We start from the raw sequence: 27991 nt of genomic DNA on the forward strand, positions 1-27991 counted from the left end.
TGTTTCCAAGAAAATCTAGAAGAAGAAGGTTCGGCTATCGCTTTGTGACCTCAAGCTGAAGCACCCTTGGGTTCTGCAGTAGGACAATGATCCAAAACACAACAGCAAGTTATTCTCTGAGTGGCTTAAAAAAAAAAAAAAAAAATGAAGGTTTTGGAGTGGCCCAGTCAAAGTCCGGACCTGAATCCTATTGTAATGCTGTGGCATTACCTGTTCATGCTTGAAAATCCTCCTGTGCTGCTGAATTAAAACAATCCTGCAAGGAAGAGTGGGTCAAAATATCTCCACAGAAACACCCCTGCATCCAGCACAGGGTGTCTTGAATCTGTACAATCTTTTTTTGGTGATCATTTTGTTGAATCAAACACAGAAAAATTGCTTAGTTTTTTTGTATTTTGTATTTTTTATTTTAGTTATTTATTATTACGTTTCATAACCAAGTAGACAAATAATCATATTAGTTAAATGCAATAGCTGGGCTACTGCTATTGGGCCAGTACGAGTTGATTTCAGGCGATCAGAGGCGGGGTCTATTCCTTGAATTGTCAGGCAAGTTTAACTGAAATAAAAGAAATAGAAACGAAAGGTAGATTTTTTTTTTTTTTTTGGTTTTGTTTCATTATTTACTTCGGGGTTTTCATTAGACAACACTTGTGCTGTATTAGTCAGTGAGTGTAGGTGTAATTTGCGTGGTATTTGATCAAACAACAAACATATTTGGGTATTTATTTCACAGGCTTGAAAAGAAAAAGAAAAAAAAAAAAAGCAGTGAGCATTTACGACCGCTGCGCCTTTTTCTTATCTGGAAGCAGGAAGTTTGTTGGTTGCTAGGACGACGCGTGATTGCACTCCACGGTTCCGTCGGCGTATAAAAACTTGCCAATTTACAATGTTGTAAAAAAAAAAAGAAACCATCAACTTGCAGTCATGGCCCACGACGATATCCGCGTGGAATGGATACGACAGCGAGTTCGTGCTTGTTTTAATTTAGCTGACAATTCATGTTTCGACGAGCTGCTCGTTCGGAGAGATGGAGAAGAGGAGATGGAACTTATTCGCTATTTGAATGACGTTTCTGAAGAAAACACTCTATCGTGCCTCCTCTTTATGAAAACAGTCGGAGAGGAGGAGATTGGAGTTGAAATTCCAGAAAGTGAGTTCAATTTTTATTTGATCCATTATTAGAATTGTTTCAGTGCTCACTTTAGTGTTGCTGAACTAATGTTTGACTCATTTACATCAGAAAGGAACAACCCCAGTGACTCTTTGGAACATGAGGGGGATACAGAGACCCAAAGTAGGAACAAGACTGCTGAAAAACCTTCCAGCCATGTGAGATTTGAATGATTTTTTTTTAAGAATCCAGAGTTTATTAATGATGGAATATTAGCGATAAACAATGCACTATTGTGTTTTCAGACGATTCAACTGGTCTATCACACTGAGCTTCACATGGCAATTAACCGAGTCCCAAAGACATTTGCCAAATCTCGAGTTTTATGTTTCCTCAGGACCACAAATAGTAAGCGCAGTATCAAGATTATTAGTGTCAAGCAAATTCTTAGGCTTCAGTTGGGAAAACCATTGCATTGCACGTGTTTCACTTTAGAGACCATTGTAGAACCACTTGACATGATTGAGGCCAACAAGCTGATGCCCAAGTTTTTGGAGACTGGTTTTCATAATGGACACAACCTGCGAACTCTGCAGAAAAAACTTGTTCATGTAAGTGAGCCTAACAGCCACAGCAGCCACCAACAACATGACAGGAACTTGTAACAAACCTATGAAGAACAATTCACATCCTTGCCATTGTGTACTTTTTTATTTTTTTTATTTTTAGATTTATATTCCATTAATGACTGTCCATCAGATGAAGAAAACCAAGGTTTCTCCTTGTGAAGAATTCAGTGTTGGTAAGGAGACTCCAACTAAGCCAAGTGACCGAGCACCCATTCGTAATGAGTTACTCAACAGCACGCATACGTTTTTGGCCTTGGTCAACTCAACTATTCAACAGCTTCAAGCTCAAGGTTTGTTTGTCACATATGTCAGCATGTAGCTTTTTTTTCCTTCTGGCTGGTCACCTGTTTTTATTTTGCTAACGGGATACTTTGCCTTACCTTGCTACGCACCGCATCCTTGTCCAGAAATTTACATATTTTGACCTTTGGCATACATGCATTCCATGGTTGCATGGAGCTTTAAATGATTTTTGGAGGTCAGAATATTAAAGGGCACATCTTTATCCGTGAAGAGCAATAATTTGTTACACATATTTCTTTGCTCTTATTAAGAAATTAAAAAAGATTAGATTAGCACGTAATAAAATGAACGGACAATGACATTTTGATACAGAATGGCCCATACCATTCACGCCTTGGTAATTCAGAAAGTGAAAATACATTCAATGATCTGCACCAAATCAAAATTGAATGAGTTCTTCCATGCCATCCCTCTACAAAGTTTAACGGATATACATTATGTCATTTTTGTACAATCCTGCTGATTGGGAATTTACCAACTAACAACAAAAACTCCTGTTTCCTTGTTCTTGAGGTAACTATCATTACATTTTAGAACTAGTACTAGAGTATTAGTCATGGGAACTGGTTGGGATCAAGAAGAGTGCAAGGTGCACTATGGACAATCGTTATTATCAAATGCCGGAGAGATGGGTTTTCATTTTCAAGACCTCCTGAAGTGTCCTTCAGCAAGGCACCAGACCTTCAAATGTGTGTATGACTCTTTTAAAAGTGAATTTTCCTCTGAGGGATCAGTAAAATATTTGCCATCCTTTCTCGAAAAGATACTAGTTCACAGATTTACGGAAAAGCAACATCTCCAAATCTGGGACGGATTCACAAAAGATGGCTTCAGATAGAACAGTGAACGCATATAATTTCTATGATGTGATGACATCATTGAGTGACTGAAATGTGTCTGTTTTGGTTAAACAAATAACATTTTTATTGCAGATGACATCATACTGAAAATCCCAGAGCTCGATCTGGAGCCAGAGGTCAGCGTCCTGCTGACCAATTCAGCTGTAGTAGAGACGTTGGAGCAGTGTGTCATGAACTGGCAGACTCAGCTTACTGTTGCTATTGAGGAACAAGAAAAAAAGACGCCACAGTCACCTAGTCCGATGGCAGAAATTGTTTTTTGGCAGGAACGCGTCTCCATCCTGAGTGCTCTGAGAATGAAACTTAATCAGCCTACGGTAAAAAAGATTCTGCTGGTGCTGACCAAAGCACATGCAGGTGTGATTCCTACTATGGAGGCTACAAAAGCTAAACTTATGAAATACTACTTCGAGGGAGATGAAAATGTACGCTTCCTCCAAACACTGGAAAGGCATTTCAAGGTCAGCTACTGTATATGTTAGATCAGGTTTTTGTAAAATGTATACAGTATGTCTTTGATAAAGTATACAGACATCCAAGTCTTTATTGATCGGAGGGACATCAAAATTGTTCCACCATCCTCGGTGATTGTTTTCTGTTTTAGAATCTGGCTACAGGAGCAAACTTGAGTGTGATTCTGGAGACCATCCCATCTCTAATGAACAGCCTACAAATTGTGTGGTTAATATCCTGCCATTATAACAGGAATGATCGCATGGTCCCTTTGATGGAACGCATTGTTTGGGAACTGTCCGAACGTGTGGCCCAAGTCATTGATATCCATGTGCTGTTCAAGTATGTGGATTTTCGATGAAACATTTGTAACTATTGTCCATTTCTCTGTCACGAGAGTCTGATTGTGTCTCTTGGACAGAGATGAAAGAGATGTGGCAACATCCAAGGTGAATGATGCCAAGCAAGTTCTGGAATTGTGGAAGTCGTCCTACTTGGAAGTGCGTGCTGAAATTGAGCAAGGAGGCACCGGAAAACGCTGGGAGTTCGATAGGAGGAGGCTCTTTGAGAAAACGGATTATATGGCTTCCATCTGCCAGGACTTGTACAATGTTTTGCAGGCCAGTTTTCTTTCATTCATTGTCACCTGTTACTTGAGGGCTGAACATGTGACAACAGCTCAATATTGAATACATTTGTAATGGTTCATGCAGAATTTGGATGAGTTTTACAACATGTTCAGCCCAGAGTTGAAAAGTTTGACCTTGGACCCAAAACGTTTTGATGAGATGCTGGCCAAAGTGGACAACCTAAGCTTGCCTTTTGAGGGAGTAACTTTTGATCCTTTCAATATCTGCAAGATGAGCAGTTGGAAAATCATCATGCAACACTTCAACAGCAGTGTTTATGTAAGTTTAGAATTCAAAGGCATCATATATTTGCATCAATGTAGTGGTTCTGTACCTTGTATTTGTGTTTGATCAGGCCATTGAGAGGGAGGTCATCGCCTTCATTGATCAGTCCTTCAAGTCACTGCGCTCTTCAACCGCTGCCTTTGGAATGCTTGTAAAATTCAAAGACATTCGGTCGAGACCAGCCACCAATAATCATTTGATGAAAAAGACTAATGACCTTTTGGCTCAGTATTGCAAAGAGGTTTGTAAAAGATCACTGTCAGGCTTCACTTAAAAGAACACTTTGCATATATTTAGTAATGATACTTAAAACTTTGTAAGCCGTGCAAATCATTAGACTATCAGTTCATCTTTGTTTTTCAGTTTACAGTATTAAGCATATATCACCTACTGCATATTTTCTATAGGTGGACAGGATAAATGAAGTCTTTGAGGAAAGGAAAAACAAACCAAAAATAAATAAGAATGAGCCCCCCGTGGCAGGTCGCATCAGGTGGACACATACCCTTTTTCACCACGTAAAAGAAGGAATGCTTCCTCTCCTGACAATGCCAGATTTATTGGAGAGTGAAATGGGCAAATTGGTGAGTTATTCTACTTTTGCACAGTGGTTTGGATGGAATTGGAGAATGATTCTAAAACCTCATGTGACTCTTGTTTCTTTTCTTTTTCTTAGGCAAAAAAGAAATACTTGGAAATGGCAAAAAAAATGAGCGACTATACCGTTAAGATGTATAAATCATGGGTATGTGATACTGAACGCAATTTGCCATTGTTACTGAAGACACCCATCATTGTGAATAAAAGTGAAGTCCAGAGAGAGCTGGTATGTATCAGTGTTACTTGATCACCCCACAAAAAAGTGAAGAAAATCATCGCTAGTTTGACATTTCTTATGTTAAGGTCGTCCCAGTCAAGCCTGAAGTCAATTCACAAAAGGATAGGGGATACTATGTAAACTTTCCATCAGAGATCATGACAATCATTTCAGAGACCAAAAACCTGAGTTTAATGTCTTTCTTAATGCCTGAGGTTGCTCAAAATGTGACTCTACAGGAGCTCAACTTCATAAGGTACTAATACTCACCCAGGACAAGAACATGCCACAGAAACACAAACCTCTCTATTCCACCCTGGTTTTAGGTACACTGATGATCTACACAAGCTTGTCAACCACTACAATGCTATAATTGATAGTCTGAGTGATGCAAAGATCACCATGTTGTCTCAAAACATCAAAAGGGTTGAAGCACTGTTGTTAACAGGATGCAAAAGACTGAACTGGAACTCCTTGGGTACGGTGCTAAAATGTTGCCATGACTTCATCCATGTGCGTTCTAGGTACGATGAGAGTAATCTCTGTTTGTTTTAATTTAGCAATTACAGATTTCATCAACGAGGCCAATCAAGAGCTGTCAAAGTTTGATTCAATTGTCAGACAAATAGAGCACATCGAGCTCGATATTGAAGCCAAGTTGCAATCGATAATGATGGCAGACCTCCTGAAATGCCCTGCGCCAGATAATGCAGACCTTTTACCAAGTACATTTAACAAACATGTTCACATTTTTAATCAAATGTCATATATCGCAGTGACAACATTGGATTTTTTTCAGGTGTCAGGGAGTTTTGTGAATGTATTGACAGAGAGCAGGTCAAAACAGTACATTTGTTGAGAAGAAAATACACTGACATTGGACCTGTCATCACTAAGGTGGAACATTTGATTATGGAAACAAACACTGGCAAGCACAAATGTATGACAAGTTACTATGCGTACTGGGAAAGCAAGGTGCACAATTCCCTCATAAACATGATGCTGAGGTAATGTCCTGCGAGCAATAACAGTTATTGACCATCACATAAGGGCCACCTGTATAACAAGCATTCTGTTGATTGTCACATTTAGGAACATCAATGCTTTTAATGCTGTACTGATGGGGAGCGACCCTCTTTTCCGCATTGATGCCATCCTCTCCGCCCCCAAGATTTTGTTGCAGCCCAAAATAAATGAGATTTACCAGTTACTTGTGCAGTGCATCAGAGATTGTGTTGAGAGCACCAAAGTAGGTCCATTAGTTTCTCTTCTGTGAGCTATTGCAGATTTTAGGCTGGCGATGTACATTGGTGTGTGGTGAGATCTGTGCACCTCCATGTTTTTGTTCCAGGAATTTGTGCGTTGGATGAATGGAACCTGCATTGTGTGTCCACCGCAACACGTAGATGGTGATGACTTGGTGACTTTTAGCTTCTTTGAGGAAGTGTGTCTTCATCCTCAAATCAATGAAAGTGCCCTTGCAGTGTCCCAGAGCATTCAGAAGTTGCTGCTTTCTGTAGACCAGGACCTTAACCACTGGAAACAGTACCACGCTCTATGGGAAAGGGACAAAGCCACTGTCAGCGAAAGGTTTGCTGCTAAAAACCCATCATGTGCTATGTATGATCAGAGGCTGCAGTTCTATGCTCATATAAACCAAAAGTTGCTTCTGGAGCCTTTGTTTAAGAATGTACATATTATCCAATTAAACCTGGAGCCACTGTGCCGGACTGTGCAAGAGATGGCAGAAACCTGGATAAATTCACTAGGGAGTTTGCTCAACAAATCAGCCAAAGAGGAACTCATCAACTTAAAAGATGAACTCATGGTAACGTTCATGTCCGCGTCACCAAATATGACTCGTATTTTACTTATTTATTATTTATCCCTTTGATAACGTATGTTCCGCAGCAACTTTCAGAGAAGCTTAGACAGAGTCCTGACACTTTTGAGAACTTAAAGAATGTCCTCGGGACCGTCTCAAACATTCGAGACATGTCTCTTAATGTGGAGTTGAGCATCACAGATATCCAGGAAAAATACAGAACATTGGCTATGTACAAAGTGGAGGTACTCTAGTTTAGCTTTTCATTTAAGTTTTTTTTTCTTTTTGTATGAACACATTTGGTCAATACTTTACAGAAATATTGAGCTGTATTTTTTTATGCATAGGTTGAAAAAGCTGAACTGAAACTTATGGACAATGTCAAGCAGATTTGGAGGTACCTGTTTACAGAATCCAGACAGGTGGATCTGAGACTGACAGATACAAAGATATCATTCAAAGAGGTTAGAACATTAGAATGTTAGTACTTACACATCACATCACATTTAAAAAAGAAAAGAAAAAATGAAGTAATAATGATAGAAATTCACTGCTACAGTTCTGTCTTTCTCTATCATCTGCTTTACACAAAGACTACCAAGAGGATGGCAGAAGAGTTTCAAGACGAGTTGTTCATCTTTGTCGAAAGCTTTAACATGCATGGTCCTGGAGTTGTCAGAAATGATTTAGATAAAGGTATTTCGTCATTTGAAATCTGTAACCAGCACAATAATTATAATTAATAATTTTCAAAGGCAGTGCTTTGATCCATCTTGTTTTCTGTTGTAGGACTATCAAGAATGCAGTCGTATGAAGCAGAGCTTGCCAAGATGGTGGAGAGGCGGCAGGAGTTAGCTAATGCTCAGAAGCTATTGGACCTGCCCGTCCTTGCATATCCAGAGATTGTGAGCATACAAAAAGAAATGAATGGCTACAAGCAGCTGTATGATATCTACCATGAGCTAAAGGTTAGTTTTAAATCGTTGTACCGTAATTTCTCGTGTATAAGGCGCACCCATGTATAATGCGCACCCCCAAAGTTGACCTCAAAATTCTGGAAAACCCTTCTACCTATGTATAATGCATTTTTACAGACCATGATTTTGCTTCTACTCATATGATCAAAACGAAGTATTTTTCAAAGAATTATTCTGAAGTTAAGCACTTTATTTGAACATGTAATACTTTTTTATTTACTTGCTCTTAGTTTGATATTCATAGCCTTACTTTTATTTGGTAAATGAGAAAACACACAGTCGTGTTTATATGTTTGATTACCCAGGCAGAATTTGTAAAATGGGTACAATTGTTTAAAGAAAACATGAAGGGATCGGCAAAACACATGTAATTTTATTTTAATGGGATTCAAATTAAACTGTCAAGCGTTTCAGAAAAGCATTATCATTAAACAAAACATAACCATCAATAAATGAATGATGGTTGTTATTCAGTCATATTAAAAAAAACAGCAACAATATTTCTCAAATTGTGCCAGGGTATGTAAACATATGAGCACAACTGTACATAGAGTATATGAAGCCATACGTACCTCTGTCATATTGGAATGAAAGTATAGGCTAGGCTAACCTCTAGGTGGTGGTGACATTGGACTGAAAGTGTACAGCTTTTTCATAACCTCTAGATGACGGCATACATTTATAAAATGTAAAAGCTTTTTAATTTCCCCCTATACCTATGTATAATGCGCACTATTGACGTTTGACAATTTTTTGGGGGGGGAAAATGCGCATTATACGCGAGAAATTGCAGTATTTTAAAATCACGATAACACAACAATACTATGATATCAAATGTTGGGGACGCATCAGCTCTCTGGATCTTGATATTGATTCGCAGGTTACAAAGACCAAGTGGTCTCAGACCTTGTGGGTGGAGTTAGATATCGAATTGCTTCAGGGAGGCGTTGAATGCTTTGTCCAAGATTTGAGGAAGCTGCCCAAAGATGTGCGAGCCCTACCTGTGGCCTGCTTCGTTGAGGGCAGAATGAAGGAAGTCAGAGATTCTCTTCCTCTTCTGCTGGACCTGAAGAATGAAGCCCTCAGAGAACGGTCTGTGTCCTCAATTAACCAAAATAATTATTTCACCTGCATCGGGGTGACTACTTCATTCTGCTATATGTGATTCATCATTCGGCCAGTAATCACAATGTATACTTCTATCCATCCATTTCCTGTCACTTATCCCAAATGGCGTCACAGTGCCAGCATCCTTCTGGGACCTAAAACTCATTATGTTCATAAAAGAGGGTTACAACATTAATTGAAATTTTACTTTCTGCAACAGACACTGGAAGGAATTGATGAAAAGGACTGGTTGCATCTTTGAGATGACCACAGGTAGCTTCACTTTGGAGTGCATGTTTGCGATGGATCTTCACAAATATGCCGATGTCATAGACGACATTGTCACTTCAGCTGTAAAGGAGCTTGGTATTGAAAAGGTAAGCCTTTCTCTGTATAGATGATCCTGAATTGGAGGTAGACGTTGAAACAAAGGAAGCAAATAATGTCTGTATGTGTCTCTCAGGGTGTGAAGGAGGTGGTGGAGACCTGGGAAAATATGAAGTTCATTGTACAACCCTATAGTAAAGGCACCCAGCAACAGTGTTCTGTCTTGGGTGCAGTGGATGAGATTGTGTTGAATGTGGACAACGATGCCATGAATTTGCAGAGCATGGGAGGGAGCCGTTTTGTTGGACCTTTCCTAAGCACCGTACAACAATGGGAGAAAGATCTGTCTCTTATCAGTGAGATCATAGAGGTCAGACAGTGGAGGTTAATCCCCCTTCAACGCTTGAGCTGAATTTGAAAATACTAAAAATAATCCTTTGTTCAGGTTTGGTTGCTGGTCCAACGGAAATGGATGTACTTGGAGAGCATATTCATTGGTGGTGATATTTCCTCACAGTTACCAGAGGAAGCTAAACAATTTGACATCATTGACAAAAAGTTTAAAGATGTGAGTGTTGTCCAAATATTAATACAATATAATTCATAACCGACCTGTAGCTGATATGATATTTATTATTGTGTAGATAATGAATGAAGCACAGAGCAACCCGAACATTAAGCACTGTTGCCTGGTCCCTAACCGGCTAACAGACCTGCAGACCCTCAGTGAGAATTTAGAGAGGTGCCAGAAAAGTCTCAGTGACTACTTAGATTCTAAGCGGGATGCATTCCCCCGCTTCTTCTTCATCTCTGATGATGAACTGCTCAGCATTTTGGGGAGTAGTCACCATGATTGTGTGCAGGAACATATGATTAAGGTAAGAGTGGAGGGAGATTGTCCTTCAAAGCGTTACTACACCTGCATGGCTGTTCTTTGTCAAGGTATGTGAAATAATATGTTAAACATGTTCCGTACTATTTCGCCTTTGTTCCATAAGATGTATGACAATATCGCATCGCTGCGGTTTGACTCGGAGAGCAGCGGGGAGACAGCAGCAGGAGCCATGGTGTCTGCTGAGGGGGAAGTGATGGAGTTTCAAAAGCCCGTCCAAATCAAAGGAAGGGTGGAGGAATGGATGACAGGGGTTTTACATGAGATGAGGAGAACTAATCGACTCATCACTAAGGAAGCAATCTTTCGCTATTGTGAGGACAGAGGCAGGTGTGTGTAGATTGTGAGCATTTTATCCCTGTCTATGAGTAGTAAAACCTTTCCCACCATGAGTCTCCTTGTCACTCAGGGTGGACTGGATGTTGCTGTTCCAGGGCATGGTGGTACTGGCTACAAATCAAGTGTGGTGGACATGGGAAGTGGAGGATGTTTTCAAAAACTTGAAAAAAGGAGACAAAGATGCCCTAAAGAACTATGCGACAAAAATGCACCAGCAGATTGATGAGTTGGTAACACGTATAACGCAACCTATGAAGAAAAATGATAGACGGAAGCTCAACACTGTCCTTATCATAGATGTCCATGCAAGAGATATTGTAGACACCTTTCTTCTGAACAGGTACAGCTCTCGTAATTTCGAGCCCTGCAACTATAAACCATTTTAGTCTTTGTAACTCACAGAATTTGTAAAGGCGAATTTAAGTCCTATTATACTCTCTGCAGTATAACAAATGCTGAAGAATTTGAGTGGGAAAGCCAATTAAGATTCTACTGGGTCCAGGAAGAAGACAATCTTGTTGTGCGCCAGTGCAGTGCATCTTTTTTTTATGGCTACGAATACATGGGGTTGAACGGTCGATTGGTTATAACTCCCCTGACAGACAGAATCTACCTCACACTCACACAGGTTTGTGAACATTTACAACACTTTAAAGAAGCAACAGTTGTTGATGTGGGTATGTATTTGTGGTGAAGGCTCTCTCCATGTTCCTGGGTGGAGCTCCTGCTGGACCAGCTGGTACTGGAAAGACAGAGTCCACCAAAGATCTGGCCAAAGCTTTGGGCCTGCTCTGTGTGGTTACCAACTGTGGTGAAGGCATGGACTACATGGTGAGAAGCTAATCTGGCAATCAGTAGAGACGATTGTATTGGCTTACATAAATTTACACCCACTTACACATTTTCAGTGTGTTTTCCTTAATCATCCTCTTCCTTGTGCAGGCTGTTGGGAAGATCCTGTCTGGCCTGGCCCAATGCGGAGCTTGGGGCTGCTTTGATGAATTCAACCGTATTGATGCCTCAGTCCTGTCAGTTATCTCTTCACAAATCCAAACCATCCGCAATGCTCTCATTCTTCACCTTAACATATTCAATGTAAGTCTTTGCTACATCGGTATTATACAGGATGATTTTTATTTTTAAAGATTGTTGTCATTTACTTTCGCTAACTCCCACCTTGTCGTTTTGGACATCAGTTTGAAGGTCATGAGATTACCCTGGATAGCCGAATTGGGATCTTCATCACCATGAACCCCGGTTATGCAGGGCGCACAGAGCTGCCCGAATCCGTCAAAGCTCTCTTCAGGCCTGTGGTGGTCATTGTGCCTGACTTGCAACAAATTTGTGAGATCATGCTCTTTTCTGAGGGATTCTTAATGGCCAAGGTGATTAATATGAACACATTTCCATCCCATTAATTATAACCAAACTACAACTCTACACTGGAAATTGTTTGATTGCACATTTGCTCATTGAGAGCTGAAGACTTCTCACCGCATGTTTCATTCAGGACCTTGCAAAGAAGATGACTGTACTCTATAAATTGGCTCGAGAGCAGTTGTCCAAGCAGTCTCATTATGACTTTGGCCTGCGAGCTCTGAAATCTGTCCTAGTGATGGCCGGAGAACTGAAGAGAGGCTCACCAGACATCCCCGAGGTACAATCTTCATGTCAACTTCAGAATACACCTTAAAGTTCTGCTACTGGTCTGTAAATCACTAAATGGTTTAGGTACTGAATACAATAAAGGTCCCGTATTTTGCCAAGCCACCCTTTTCTAGTATTTGGGATGTAATATTGGCTCTATGGTGCCTCAATTAAGATGTGAAATATGAATTCAAATCATCCACGCATTTCTGAGTCCCAGACGTTTTTCTGCCGAGAGGCCCGAAATCATGTCATTTGAATTTTTCGAGCTTATTGTATCTACATCACTAACGAAGATTTCCGCCTACCTCTAAGCTCCGGAGCCTGTGCTGTCAACACAACAAACGTGTGTGCTCTCACAAGTGGGTCTTCTACACAGAGGCAATCAATCAGATGAAAGGTGGTGTTTTAGCCAAATATGGACAAAGCAGATACAAAACTGGGTCAAACAGAAGTAGCTGTCCGAGGGGACTTTTCGGGACACTCGTCGTATGACCAAACCAAGGTGTTTTTTTTTTTTAAATGAAATTGACACTTTTATCCTAAGTCAATGTTAGAGAGTTACCTGATGGAGGTCTAAATAGCAAAATATGGGAGCTTTAAAGACAATAGAATATAATAATAATAATAATGGAATATAAGCCCACTAGGGCGCTGAGATCTGCCGACTCAGATCAGATAACGGAGCAAAGAGTCCAAAGCAAACATGGCGAAGCAGCTTTTAGCTGCCATGTTGCAGGCAAATGGAATAAGTTGCCATTAAAATTTAACTCAGCCCCAATTGTCAATATATTGAAGTTTAGGTTTAAAGACTATTTTTTCTCATATCTGATCTTTCCTGCAGTTTTTTTTAATCCTACTTGTTCTCTTTTTTTTTTTTCAATGTTTTTAAGATGCTTTTAATTTTTCTCTTCATTTTTTAAATGCTTTTGATCATACAAAGCACAATGAGTCACCTTGTATATGAAATACGTTATATAAATACATTTGCTTTGCTTTGCTTATTAGAATCAAAAATAATGTATGAAAATCAAACATTATTTTTGAAGAATGTTGGTCTTGCATGATACTATCATTCAGTAGTGTGAGAATATGTAAATTAGAGCTACAGTATAATTTATAAACACGCAGCATTTACCCTAATACACCAGCCACAAGCTTGCGTTACAATTGTGCAAGAAAATTTTATTCAGTTTTCCTTCTTCCTGTATTATTAACAGTTTTATGCAGTGATTACTGTTAGTTCAAACAAAAGCTCAGCATTTAACGAGACAAGACTTACCTCATCTTCCTTTCTTTGCAGGATGTAGTATTGATGCGAGCCTTGAGGGACATGAATCTACCAAAGCTTGTATTCGATGATGTGCCTCTTTTCCTTGGGCTGATCTCAGACCTGTTTCCTGGGCTGGAATGCCCTCGCGTTCACTATGCCAATTTCACTCTTGCTGTAGAAGAGGTCTTGCAAGAGAGCAAATACATCTTGCTGCCTGTCCAGGTGTGTGGTGTCATTCCTAATTTCATATTATTCTGGGTTTTCATTGTGTACAGCTGAAAGATGTCTGAGTTTCAGCAACAAATTATGCATTTTACTTGAGTCTTCAACCCCCCCCCCCCCCCCCCCCACACACACAAATTATGGCATCTGTGCTTTCAGGTGGACAAAGTGGTGCAGCTGTATGAAACGATGATGACGCGACACACAACTATGATCGTGGGCCCAACTGGTGGAGGGAAATCGGTTGCAATCAGCACATTGTGTCAAGCTCAAACCAAGTCAGTGTTAATTCAGATGACCTCCTTTTAAACTTCTGTCAGGTTGTTTCGTTACCGTCACTGATATCTCACCACTAGATTGGGAACACATACCAAATTATATCCCCTGAACCCCAAAGCTGTGAGTGTCATCGAACTGTATGGTATTCTGGATCCTGACAGTCGAGACTGGACTGATGGAGTCTTATCCAACATTTTCCGTGACATCAACAAGCCTACTGACAAACAAGAGAGGAGGTAAAATGAAAACATTTCATAGAGGTAAAAGTAATAGTAAAAGTCTTTCATGTGTCAAATATTATAATATTGTGCACAATGAACATTTTAACTTGAACTTGCAGATATATCTTGTTTGATGGGGATGTCGATGCTCTGTGGGTTGAGAACATGAATTCGGTAATGGACGACAACAAGCTCCTTACTCTGGCAAACGGAGAACGGATTCGTTTACAAGGCCACTGTGCCCTGCTGTTTGAGGTCTGTAGGAATTACAGCTGTCATAGCATACATACCCAATCTATGTGTTAATAACTACATACATCGTTTGTTTTTGTGATTGCAGGTTGGAGATCTGCAGTATGCTTCCCCTGCTACCGTCTCTCGCTGTGGAATGGTTTTTGTGGACCCCAAAAACCTGCGATACACCCCATACTGGCAGAAATGGTTGACAAGCAGACCCGTCAAAGTAGAGCATCCTCGCTGTGTTAGAACGATACTCGCACACTAGCTGATATTTGAACTTTTCCATGACCTATTTTTGTGATTTTATAGGAACAGCAAGTGCTGAACAAACTGTTTGACAAATATGTGCACAGATTGATTGAGATGATTGTGGAAGGGATTGTTGACGGGAAACAAGGACAGAAACTCAAGACTGTTGTCCCTCAAACTGATCTGAATATGGTAGGATGGCTTCCTATAGTCTTCTGAATTTATGCAAGAATGTCTTGAAAGTAAAAGGTAGCATCGTCCCTGATCCAGATGACTGACAGTGAGTCTGATTGTGTTGGGGATGTGTTTCAGGTTTCCCAGCTCTGCATGACACTCGATGCCCTACTTGAAACTGAAAACCAAAGTGCTGCAGTCTTGGAATGTTACTTCCTGGAAGCTCTTTTCTTGTCTCTTGGTGCCACGTTGCTGGACAATGGAAGGGACAAATTTGATGATTTCATCAAAAGACTTTCTGGCTTAATAATTGTGAGCGATGACAAAACATTGGCTGGACCTGGTGAGATCCCAGGTAAAAGATAAATTTGGACGGCACTTTTTTTGTGATTCATATATATATATATATATATATATATATATTGATGTTTTCCGGAAAACATCAATTCAAGTCCATTTTCAATATAGATGATTATTTTGCGTGAATGTTTGTATCATTCATTCAGGGTACCTGCCCACTCTCCTTGATTTCCATTTCGATGGAACACAGCAGAAGTGGGTTCCTTGGAGTTGTCTGGTCACCAAATATATTCATAATCATGAATTGAAGTTTGCTGATATTCTGGGTATTACCATTTTGTATTATTTATCCAAGTGATTTTAACCAAGAATTTAACCAGCCAAGCTTCTTCCTGCTTATAATTTAAATGTTTGGCCTTTTCCTCAGTCCCAACTGTGGACACAACAAAAACCAGCTGGATCCTGGAACAGATGGTAAAGATAAAGAGGTCTGTTCTTTTGGTCGGAGATCCCGGAACCTCAAAAACTGCCACCGTTCAAAACTTTTTGAAGAACCAAAATGGAGAAACAAGTGTGAGTTCACTGGCCAGGCATTGCTCCATTTATAATTGTCCTAACTGATTTTCATGTTGCTAATATCTTCCACCAGATTACTTTGACTATCAACTTTTCATCCAGGACAACATCAATGGACCTCCAGAAGAACCTAGAGACCAATGTAGAGAAAAGGACCAAAGACATATATGGTCCTCCGGTGGGCAAGAGATTGTTGATTTATATAGATGACATGAATATGCCAAAGGTATCTCCAATCTACTTGGACCACAGGGTTTGAAGTGAATGTATGCTATTTAACTATTCTTTCTTCCTGACCAGGTGGATAGCTATGGCACACAGCAGCCAATTGCGCTGCTGAAGCTTTTATTGGACCGAGGAGGCATCTATGACCGAGGGAAAGAGCTCACCTACAAAACTCTCAAGGATCTTGGCTTCATTGCTGCCATGGGGAAGGCAGGAGGTGGGAGGAACGAAGTGGATCCCCGCTTCGTTTCACTCTTCAGTGTCTTCAGTATCCCTTTCCCCGCTGTAGAATCTCTCCACCTGATCTATTCCTCGATTGCCAAAGGCCACACCAAAGTTAGTATGCTTATATAAAAGCTATGCTGTCTCAATGCACCTCATCTGATGTATAATTAAATGGATTTCATATTTTAGCACTTTGAGGATGTGGTACACAAGGTTTGTGATAAAATCACCTTCTGCACACTGGAACTGTACAACAGCCTTGTCAAAGAACTGCCACCGACTCCAGCAAAGTTCCACTACATCTTTAACCTGCGAGACCTATCGAGGGTCTTCAATGGCCTGACCCTCACTCAGCCTCACAGGTCTGATGGAGCGAATGGATTCGCTGGACAGACGTTACAGTGTTGCTTGTGTGTGTGTGTGTGTACGTAATGTTTGCTTTACATCATTTCACCGTGACAGGTTTTCATCCATCTCTATATTTGTACGGGTTTGGCGAAATGAGTGTCTGAGGATTTTCCACGATAGGCTCATTGATGAAAAAGACAAAAACCTGGTAAACAATCAAAGACTCAGTTCCTATTCACCACAATAATATGAATTATTAATATACATGTAACTACTTTCATCTGTTAGTTAGTTATCTATAAGTTATCAAAACATATTGCTTTCAAAATTTAAGTACACCAATGTTTTTTACATTTTTTTATTTATTATTATTATTATTTTTTTTTTTTTTTTTGCAGGTTCAGGGCCTTATAAAAAACTTAGTTGAAGCACATTTCAAAGCAAACATAGAGGATGTTATGAGAGATCCAGTTCTTTTTGGAGACTACAGGGCAACCCTGAGCCAGACCGAACCAAGAGTATATGAGGACCTGCTGGATTATGAAGCTTGTAAAGTCCTGTTGCAGGTATCACAATGTTATTATCACTTAAGCGCTCTTTCTGGTTAGAAATTGATTCGACATCGAAAAGACCAATATTGCATTTTGCAGGAGATTCTAGAGGAATACAACGATAGAATTTCAAGGATGAATCTGGTACTGTTTGATGACGCCCTGGAACATCTGACTCGCGTGCACCGCGTCGTTCGCATTGATCGGGGTCATGCTCTGCTTGTGGGTGTGGGAGGCTCCGGCAAGCAGTCCATCACCAGGCTTGCTGCCTTTGCTGCTGACTGTGAGGTCGCAATTTCTTTTAAAATATTCTTATTAAAATCGAATATCTGTATTTCAAATGCTTGGCAAAGTTAACAAAATCTATTTATTATCTATTGGAAATGACGCCTTCAAGTTCTAATTGCAGGCTTTTTTTTGGGGGGGGGGGAGGTCATTCCTCATTCAGGTGTTTGAGATAACACTCAGCAGAGGATATTGCGAGTCAAACTTCCGTGAAGACTTGAAAACATTGTATCGGAAGCTCGGTATTGAAAACAAGAAAACCGCGTTTCTCTTCACTGATGCTCATGTTGGTGAAGAAGGATTTTTGGAACTCGTAAACAACATGCTTACATCAGGTTTGACATAACTCTTAATGTCTCATTTTATATTCAACTTAGTTCCCTTAAGAAAGAAGTGATTGTCCTGTGATCGATGTGTCTTCCGGTAGGAATTGTTCCTGCCTTGTTTTCCGATGACGAGAAAGAGTCTATTCTCAACCAGCTCCGTGACGAGGCCCTCAAAATGGGATTTGCTCCATCTAAAGATAGTGTGTGGCAGTATTTTGTCAATAAAAGTGCAAGCAACCTGCACATTATTTTAGCTATGTCTCCTGTTGGACATACCCTGAGGACACGCTGCAGAAACTTTCCAGGTAAAATTGGGAAAATGGATCGTTGATGGGAAACATGGGTTTTTAATATCACTGATGAATTGATTTTTTTTTTAACAGTTTTTTTTCTCCCCCCCCCCAGGACTGCTGAACAACACTGTAATAGACTGGTACATGACATGGCCGCCACAGGCATTGCGTGCTGTAGCTGAGTTTTTCCTTGGTTCGTTTGTAGGGCACACATTTATATCTTTGGGGTCTGTTTTTTCTCAGAAACCTAACATGCTTCAATTCAGCTACGGACTTAGTACCATACCTACTGCTTTTACGACATTAAGTTTGATCTTCTTCCAACCACTGACATGACTTAGTACCACAATCTGTTTTCAATTTAGGCATGAATTATTAGCCATTTTTGTTAACTTTCCTAAAGACTCATTGTGATTTACAGGGATTTGTTTTTGTTTTTCCTCATCAACTTTTTTATATTATCTTTTATACTAGGTTGGATTTTCTTGAACAAAACCACCATGGTGACCGAAGTAATTATTTGTTTTTTTTTTCCAAATTACTCAAATTACAGTCCTATTATCCATCCATCCATCCATCCATTTTCTGTACACTTAACCACACTGGGGTTGCAGGCATGCTGGAACCTTACCCAACTAATGTGATGAAGTTGCAGTAACACAGGAACCCCTCCTTAACAACATCTCCCGTTCAAATTATAAATCCATGAATAGTTTCTGTCTGTCTCTCATTTGAGAATTTCCTGCCAGAGCTGGTGGAGGTATACTACGATCCAGACTCATAGATATTCCTTAAAAGGATGCTCCACAAGTTATCAGGGATGGTGGTGGGCACACGATGACTTTTTTTTCTCCCTTTACACCAATAGCAGCGAAAGCTTCAATAGTATTTACAGTATTACAGCACACGTGTTGTTTTGAGACTTATTGAGAAAAAATGAGAATTATTTTCCTGTGCAGGGCACAGTTGTTTTTATACCACACCAGGGACGGGTCCGTTAGAAACTCCAAACATTTGGCTCGTTATTTTTGACAACTTTAGGCACCCTAACGGGGCCTACCATTTCAGTCCCCATTATACCAACGCAAAGAAATTCTCTGCCACCTCCTTGCTGCACATCCATCCACAGCTTCATCCATCTGGACCATCCGAAGTAGCAAACATTTTAACAGCTGCTCCCTTAATACAATTTAACTCACCCGTTTGCTCTCACACGCACAGTGTGTAAGAATATTCAAGTTTTTACTGAAATGCATTACGCATATAAAATGTAAAACAAAAGGTTGCAATATTTTTCTTTAAATGAGGCTTACCTGGGAAACCTGTCTGAGATTTATACCAGTAATGTTACCATATACTATAGAAGAAACAAATGTTTCATTTAAATCATACTGTATATGCATATTTATTTGAAACATAATGAAAAACTGAGAGGATTACAAAACATTAATTAGATTAATGAATCTGAATCCTTCATCATAAATGGATTCAGACGTTTCGCTGTCTACTTGCACCACCGCTTGTTTCACGGATTGTGATGTGTGTGTAATTTGAATATTGCTGCTCTGATGTCGTGCTTTGTCATTTGTATAGGTGAGAGTGAAATGATTCCAAGGGAACACGCTCAAGGTGTTATCGAGCATGTGTGCTTGGTCCATAAATCAGTTGGTGACTACAGTGTAATGTTCCAACAAAAACTTAGACGTTCTAACTATGCCACCCCAAAGAACTACTTGGACTTCATCAACACATATTCTAGCCTCCTGCAGGAAAAGCACCAGTATGTTCTCGGTAAGAGGATGGGGAATATTGGAATAATTCCATTTCACAGTGGGAAGGTGACAATAATTTTGTTTTGAATGGTTCCAGCGCAGTGCAAACACCTCGAGGGGGGCTTGGATAAGCTGAAGGCAGCTAGTGTGCAACTGGATGAGCTGAACATCAAACTGGCAGAGCAGAGGGTGGTCCTCGCTGAAAAGTCCGCCGCCTGTGAGACCATGCTGGTAGAGATCGCCTCGAACACCACCGCGGGTCAGTGAAAAGCTGCAACATTGGCGTTTCTAGCTCAGTTTTCTGGGTGTTTGAAGCACCCCTAAAATTAACAATATGTCATTTGTAAACAACCTGGAAAAGTGTATACACTGCCTTCCAGTGGTATGGTGTAAATTCCTGGCTTAAGCCAGGGTATTTGGCACATTTCTTAAGTTCAACCACTCAATACCAACACAGTGTCATCATAACCAGTCCTCATGTTTGCTTCATTGAATTGTACGTCACTGTTTATTTCGTAAGGTGGGAGTTAGCCGATGTCTTTCCTTGTGAGGAAACAATTTGGGTGGTCAGACAGCAACACTGTTCTCTGTTTGTACTGGAATGAGAGAAGTTACTAGTTGTGTACGGAAGCCCAGACTGGACATGGGAAAGAAAACAAGCCCACTAACATTATTACTCCTTTTAGGACAGAGAGCGAGAGAGAGAGGAGTGCACATATTCATCAAAGTATCCATAAAACACAATTTCTATGAATGTGTTTTCCGTGTTGTGAATTGCATTTAAAAAAGTCCCCCAAAATAAGGCCAATGTCAATTTTTGGTACTCACTATAGGGGGCTGCTTTACTCCAGAAAGAAATGCACAGCCTACTGTTAATGTGTATGGAGAGGTGCTGCTGTATCAAAATTAGTTGTCTCCGCCCAGAAATACCATTATGTTTATTTTATGATGCCAATCCATTCCTCTTTTGTTGTGGCCCAATATTTACTGTAAATAACCTTGATCTGCTTTTACTTCCCCAAAAAGTGTTGTGCTTTTTGCAATTTATCTTGCCTGACCGGGAGCTCAGCACCCCTAAAGCTCTGATCCTAGAATTGCCCCTGGCCATGGCGGAAAAACATCATGCTGTTGGTTTCTTGAACAAAAAACACATGTAATGAAATAGAAATAAACCCCTCTTCCTTCTAGCTGAGGAGAAAAAGACACTGGCGGAAGAAAAAGCCAAAGAGATGGAAGAGCAAAACAAAGTGATTGCTGTTGAAAAGGCAGAAGCAGAAACTTCCCTGGCTGAAGCTTTACCAGCATTAGAAGCAGCTCGCATTGCCTTACAAGACCTCGATAAATCTGATGTCACTGAGATCCGGTAAACCCTCTCGTGTTCACTCACAGGATGACTTGTCCAAATCAACTGGTCAACACTCATTTTAAAGCATGAAGTTGAATGGTGCTCTGATCCCGCCATCTCCCTATTTTCTGCTGCTCCTTTGTGCAGATCCTTTGCAAAGCCACCCAAACAGGTGCAGGTGGTTTGTGAGTGTATCCTGGTGCTGTGTAAAAAAAAGGAAATTAGCTGGCAAGCTGCCAGGGCAATGATGTCAGATCCTGGCTTTTTGCGTTCATTGATGGAGATGGACTGCGATGCTATCGGTGGCAACCAGGTCAAGACTGTCAAGAGTACGTTGATTTCATGATCAACTGGATTGCAATATTAAATAACTTTAGAATTTATATGATGGTAAAATTCGCATTGCTAAGTATGCTGTCTGCTGCAGTGATTTCCTGGAGTGCTTTTCTTCATAGGTCACCTGAAAAACCTTCAGACCAGCCTTGAGGAAATGCAAGCCATCAGCAAAGCGGGCTCAGGAATGTTTAAATTTGTGGAGGCTGTCGTCGGTTACTGTGACGTTGCCAGGGAAATAAAGCCGAAAAGGGACAAAGTAATGTCAAACTAGTGAAGATAATTGTGGTGGGGGATTTTATGAGAAGGAATGTAGAATGTACAGTGATGTGGTTCGTGTTTGCAGGTGGCGCGTCTTGAAAGGAACTTCTTTCATAGTAAAAGCGAGCTGGAGCTCATTCAAAGTGAACTCAATGATATCCAGAGAGAGCTGAAGGCTCTCAGAGACAAATATCAAACTGCTATTGGGGAGAAACAGAAACTACAAGAGGAGGCTGAGCTCATGGAGAGAAGACTAATAGCTGCTGACAGACTTATCTCAGGCCTGAGCTCTGAGAATGTGAGGTGAGGTGACAATTCAAACTTGAAACCGTGCTCCATAAGAGACGTCTATTTGTTGTTTTTTTGGCGGTTATTATTTTCAGGTGGACACAGGATTTAGAGGAGTTGAAGCAGCGGCGTGTGCGTCTCCTCGGAGACTGTCTACTCTCTGCTGCCTTCCTGAGCTACGAGGGAGCCTTCAGCTGGGACTTCAGGAATGAGATGGTGTACCAAACATGGGTTGAAGACGTACAGGAGAGAAGCATTCCCTTAAGTCAACCTTTTAAAGTGGACAACTTACTAACCGATGAGGTGGAAATCAGCAGGTGAGAAGGCACAAAGATGCTTGGAAAGAACTACCTGTTCTTGTCTTCATTTTGGCTGGACATCCCACTGACCACATGGAAATGTATCATTCATTTACTATATTACCTTGGCTTACAGATGGGGGTCAGAGGGCTTGCCCCCAGATGAACTGTCAGTGCAGAATGGAATCCTCACAACCAGAGGCAGCCGTTTCCCCATGTGTATCGACCCTCAACAGCAAGCTCTCAACTGGATTAAGAAGAAGGAGGCAAGCAATAACCTCAAGGTGCAAAAAGAAGCCCTATACTCTTCCGTGAATTTCAGTGTTGCTCTTCACGATTTTCAAAATAGCTATTTTGCACACAATCAGAGACAGCCCCCAAAATTGTGACAGTGAAACCTTATGTTGTCCGCAGATCTCATCTTTCAATGATCCAGACTTCTTGAAACAGCTGGAGATGGCCATTAAATACGGGTTCCCGTTCCTTTTCCAAGATGTAGATGAGTACATTGACCCTGTGATTGACAATGTCCTGGAGAAGAATTTGCAAGGAGCTGAGGGCAGGCAGGTTGTCATGCTAGGTGACAAAGTGGTGGACTATGATCCCAACTTCAGACTTTACCTCAACACTAAACTGGGAAACCCCAAATTTTCTCCATCTGTGTTTGGAAAAGCCATGGTTATAAATTATACCGGTAAGACCATTTGTTTCGACAACAACCATTTTCGTGTGCGTTATGTCCCCGGCTAATACGTTGATTTTTTTCCCATCACGTTACATGTAGTGACCCTTAAGGGACTGGAGGACCAGTTGCTCAGTGTTATAATGGGCTTTGAGAAGAAGGAGCTGGAAGAGCAGCGTGAGTTTTTGATTCAAGAGACGAGCGACAATAAGAAGCTGCTGAAGAACCTCGGTGACACCCTGCTCAGGGAGCTGGCCACGTCCACGGGCAACATGTTGGATAACACAGAGCTGGTCTATACACTGGAGGAAACTAAGTCCAAATCCAGCGAGGTCAGTTTGCCAAACACCAAGTCTCAGCGGGGAAGAATACTTTGAATGTCATCATCAAGCTGGTCGTCATGTTTGACTGTCTGATATGTGATCATCAGGTATTTGAGAAACTTAAGTTGGCTGTGACAACATCAGTGGACATTGATGTGCTCCGAAACGGCTACCGACCAGCCGCCAAGCGCGGCGCTATTTTATTCTTTGCGCTGACAGAAATGGCTCTGGTAAACAGCATGTACCAGTATTCTCTCGCCTCTTATCTGGAAGTCTTTGACTTTTCCCTGCGCAAGTCTCCACCAAATGCAGCTCTGCCCAAAAGACTGAATAACATCATGAACGGCCTGACATACAATGTTTATAATTATGGTTGCACAGGTAATGCACGTTTAACGTTAGCGATTTGTTTTATTTCGCAGTATAACCAGGGATACTTTATTCACAGGTCTGTTTGAGAAACATAAGCTTCTCTTCTCATTCAACATGACCGTCAAGATTGAGCAGGCAGAAGATCGAGTGCCTCAGGAGGAACTAGAGTTTTTCATCAAAGGTGATATACTACATCCTAAAACCTCTCCTGAGGTTAGCGTACATCGCAGTGAGCATTAGCACTCACAGCAGACTGTCTTTCTCTTGTTTAAGGTAATCTGTCCCTGGAAAAGAGCTCGCGCCAAAAGACTTGTAACTGGCTGACTGATTCTGGCTGGGAAGACGTAGTGAAACTGTCTGAGCTTTTTCCTGGGCAGTTTGACTCTTTGCCTGATGATGTTAGCAGAAATTCATCAGAGTGGCAGTCTGTAAGTAGCGGCTACTTATTTATGGCGAGAATCACCGGCCGTCTTTTCCCCAATCGACTGACTAGCGGGCCTTGTGTTTGTTCGCAGTGGTATGACCTCGATGTACCAGAACAGGCTCCGCTGCCAATGAGATATGACGAGAAGCTAACAGACTTTCAGAAGCTGCTCCTGCTGCGCTGTTTCCGTGTAGACAGAGTCTACAGAGCCATCACCGACTATGTCACTGTCACCATGGGCGAGAGGTGTTTCGTTTATCTAACCAATTCAACGTACTTGTGTATTTCACTGCAGAAATGGGAACAAGCTTGTAAAAACAATGTTTTTCATATCTTTCTTAGATACGTTCAACCTCCTGTGATCAGTTTTGACGTTATCTACGAACAGAGCACTCCGTTCTCCCCCATCGTCTTCATCTTGAGCCCTGGCTCTGACCCTGGTGCTGACCTTATGAAACTAGCTGACAGGACAGGCTTTGGGAGCAAGTTCAAGTTCCTTGCAATGGGCCAAGGCCAGGAAAAGGTACCGTGGTTGTATTTTCCGTACCTCTTGTACATGAACTGAGCTCAGAATCTAAGTGGAGAAACGGTCAATTCGTTTATAAGACCACTTTGGTAGTACCAGGTGCTCTTATGTTTTTAAGGTGAAATTGCTGAGGGTTATAATGGCTATCTGCAGTTATAGGATTCATGGTTGGACCTCATATAACTCCCCAGACCTTCGTGCAACTTCGTTTTATCTGAAGGTTGTACTGATAATGTGTTCATTGTGAATTTACCCACCTTTTTACCTCTGAATAGGAAAGGCTGTACCCAACAGCACGGCGTTGATATATACAGATACGTAGAACAGGATACGAATTAATATTCGGAAAGTCGGTTAATACCAGAAGAAAATCTAAAGTAGCAAACAAATCTGACAAGGGCTGGGCAATGTACAGAAAAGCAAGAAAAGGGAAAAAATAAACAGGGATTAGGAAGGAACAGCCAAATCAACTATCCCCAAAATAAAAAAATAAAAACTAAGAAAAGATGACAAATGGAAGAGCGGAACATAACCCCACAAATAATGACATGAACATGAGACGAAAGAGACAACCACGATACTTTGTGGAACCATTAAGGGACTATCATCTTTTTTTTAGACGAATGTCATGAAAAAAAGGTTTTATAATTCTCACCAATAATTTTTGAAGAACTCGTACCTCATTTACAGCTATTGGCTGTGTTAGTAACCGATGTCCACTATTTAAACTCCAGAAGTAGATCAAAACGTGCAAGGCAATCTTTTTTGTTCTCCTTCTCAAGATTGCGTTGCACCTTCTGGAACTGGCAGCAGCTCGTGGTCAGTGGTTGATGCTACAGAACTGCCATCTGCTGGTGAAATGGCTGAAAGATTTGGAGAAGTGCATCGAGAGGGTCACCAAACCTCACCCCAACTTTCGCCTTTGGTTGACAACCAACCCAATCGATGACTTTCCCATTGGCATTCTTCAAAAGTCTCTTAAGGTGAAATGACCAACTCTCTTCACTTTTAGCAGTATTATTTCAGAATCCGAATCAGATTCAGAATCATCTTTATTTGCCAAGTATGTCCAAAAAACACACAAGGAATTTGTCTCCGGTAATTGGAACCATTTGAAACATGAACTGGATTCATTATCCCTTTCCTACTTCTTACATACGGCAATTCCGCACCAATAAAGCCTGTATGCTGTCATGTGCTGCAGGTTGTCACTGAGGCGCCAAATGGTCTCAAGCTCAACATGAGAGCCACCTACTCTAAAATCTCCCATGAGACTATGACTGGATGCCCACACTCTGCCTTCCGCAGCCTGGTCTATGTGCTGTCTTTCTTCCATGCGGTGGTGCAAGAGAGGCGCAAGTACGGCAAAATTGGCTGGAACGTCCCTTATGACTTCAGCGAGTCGGACTTCTTGGTAAGTGGTACAAAGAACTATTTGGACCAGGCTGGACTGGTTTGAGTTAGCTCAGTGTTGCACTTGGGCTCACCAGGTGTGTTTGGAGATCTTGAACACCTACCTGACCAAAGCTCACAAACAAAGAGAGAACAACATTCCCTGGGGGAGTATCAAGTACCTTATCGGCGAGGTTCGGGAAAGCTTTTGTGCATTATTTCTTGTTTTTCTAAATTCTGCCGCAAATTGAAATGCACACATTTCACAGGTGATGTATGGTGGACGAGTCATCGATAGTTTTGACCGCAGGATCCTGAATGTCTACATGGATGAGTATTTTGGAGACTTCCTCTTTTATGACTTTTGCCGGTTTCACTTCTTCAAAAACAATGAAGTAGACTACAAGGTTCCTCCAAATGGACCCAAGACAAAATATATTGGTCAGCTTTTATTTGCATTTTTCTATATTACCTTATAAGAGTTCAGCAGTCAGCCTTTACGACTCATTATTGATGACAGATGAGATTGAGTCTCTGCCGTTGGCAAACACCCCCGAGGTGATGGGTCTTCATTCCAATGCAGAGATAGGATACTACACCCAAGCAGCCAAAGACATGTGGTTGCATCTTATAGACTTGCAACCACAGACGGGTAAGCTGTAGCAGTTTTTGTTTTGCCCTTCCATTTGCCTCATTTGTATTGTATGTTGCTTTTTACAAAATCACAACCTCCTCTGGTTCAGGTGAGTCTGGTGGAAGCATCAGCAGGGATGAGTACATCACTCAGGTGGCCCAGGACATTCACAACAAGTTGCCCGCGTTATTTGACCTGGATGTTATCCGCAAGCAGTTTGGCACGGAGATCTCCCCTACGTCTGTGGTGCTGCTTCAAGAACTGGAGCGCTTCAACAAGCTCGTGGTCCGCATGAAACGGTCTCTGGCTGAGCTGCAGAGGGTGAGAGGGATGGACACACACTTGTTGTCTTCTTTTTGTCTCCCTCACAGACTTACTTTGGTTTTGATCGCCTGGTGTGTGTAGGCCTTGGCTGGCGAGGTGGGCATGAGCAGTGAGCTGGATGAAGTTGCCCGGGCCCTTTTTAATGGTCAGATCCCTGCTATTTGGAAGAAATTGGCACCTGACACACTCAAGTCCCTGGGCAACTGGATGATACATTTCAAGAGGCGATTTGAGCAGTATAAATCATGGGTGAGGAAGAATTCACGTGAAGTAATCTCCATTTGGGTTACAGTATCATTTACATTTGCTTTATCAAAAGGTGGACGCGGCAGAGCCTAAGGTCATGTGGTTGTCAGGACTCCACATCCCAGAATCCTACCTGACTGCCCTAGTTCAAGCTGCATGCAGACAAAATGGTTGGCCTCTGGATCTTTCCACGCTTTACACTGAGGTGACCCGCTACCGGGAAGACGAAGAAGTCAATGACAGACCTGCGCAGGGTAATGGACTGAAACTCTTTGGATCCAAAGTTACAAGTGCAACTGTAGAGGCCGGTACATATGCGTCAATTCTTGCAGGCTGTTTTGTGTCTGGTTTGTACCTTGTGGGAGCTGACTGGGACAAAGATGTCGGCTGCCTGGTCAAGAGTAAACCGAAGGTTCTGGAGGTTGAGCTACCCATTCTCAGGGTCATCCCCATAGAGACCCAACGCCTCAGGTTACAGGTGTGGATCGCAATCCATGTTGTGTGTATCAACTATTTGATTTTTCCTTCACCAATCTTTGTGTTTTGGGCAATGTTTGTATATGTTGTGTTCCACAGAAAACCCTGCGAACCCCGGTGTACAGCACATCGTTGCGGAGGAATGCGATGGGCGTGGGTTTGGTATTTGAGGCTGATCTGTTCACCAGGGAGCACCTCTCCCACTGGGTGCTCCAGGGTGTCTGTTTATCCCTCAATTGTGACTAGGAACGTTTATTATTATTTTAGGAGCCAGTTTCTATGTAATCTATTATCGTTTCTGT

The 27991-nt window shown here is 41.4% G+C and overlaps 1 protein-coding gene across 1 annotated transcript; it reads left to right on the forward strand.

Annotated features, from left to right (window-relative positions):
- The first annotated feature begins 927 nt into the window (after positions 1-927).
- On the forward strand, positions 928-27935 carry LOC133399538 (dynein axonemal heavy chain 10-like). Its single transcript, XM_061671105.1, has 76 exons — positions 928-1153; positions 1244-1332; positions 1420-1522; positions 1610-1725; positions 1874-2033; positions 2979-3367; positions 3511-3701; positions 3781-3979; positions 4073-4267; positions 4344-4514; positions 4681-4857; positions 5177-5346; positions 5417-5568; positions 5651-5815; positions 5890-6097; positions 6183-6339; positions 6442-6918; positions 7002-7160; positions 7263-7379; positions 7509-7611; positions 7705-7883; positions 8773-8984; positions 9220-9376; positions 9463-9696; positions 9772-9894; positions 9971-10204; positions 10325-10548; positions 10628-10897; positions 11002-11185; positions 11254-11388; positions 11500-11652; positions 11754-11942; positions 12068-12214; positions 13508-13699; positions 13859-13977; positions 14056-14214; positions 14319-14454; positions 14540-14662; positions 14749-14880; positions 15001-15217; positions 15369-15488; positions 15590-15735; positions 15812-15964; positions 16039-16299; positions 16378-16550; positions 16651-16744; positions 16935-17102; positions 17187-17375; positions 17536-17707; positions 17800-18003; positions 18104-18184; positions 19585-19782; positions 19861-20022; positions 20952-21126; positions 21256-21437; positions 21564-21700; positions 21788-22005; positions 22086-22307; positions 22426-22573; positions 22704-22983; positions 23074-23303; positions 23402-23675; positions 23743-23847; positions 23940-24094; positions 24182-24336; positions 24433-24613; positions 25399-25599; positions 25821-26030; positions 26107-26202; positions 26278-26449; positions 26529-26660; positions 26752-26963; positions 27048-27215; positions 27286-27466; positions 27545-27690; positions 27789-27935. Exons 1-76 carry the CDS (start codon positions 928-930, stop codon positions 27933-27935), a joined length of 13491 nt encoding a protein of 4496 aa, XP_061527089.1.
- Positions 27936-27991: the final 56 nt, after the last annotated feature.

The sequence above is a fragment of the Phycodurus eques genome, chromosome 3 (assembly GCF_024500275.1).
Source record: "Phycodurus eques isolate BA_2022a chromosome 3, UOR_Pequ_1.1, whole genome shotgun sequence".
Taxonomy (NCBI): Eukaryota; Metazoa; Chordata; class Actinopteri; order Syngnathiformes; family Syngnathidae; genus Phycodurus; species Phycodurus eques.

Coding starts and splice junctions, on each gene's coding strand:
- LOC133399538 (XM_061671105.1), top strand. CDS start 928: ATGGCCCACGACGATATCCGCGTGGAATGGATACGACAGCGAGTTCGT. Junction 22,308..22,425: donor GATGAGGTGGAAATCAGCAG/GTGAGAAGGCAC, acceptor CTTGGCTTACAG/ATGGGGGTCAGAGGGCTTGC. Junction 23,848..23,939: donor ACTAGAGTTTTTCATCAAAG/GTGATATACTAC, acceptor CTCTTGTTTAAG/GTAATCTGTCCCTGGAAAAG.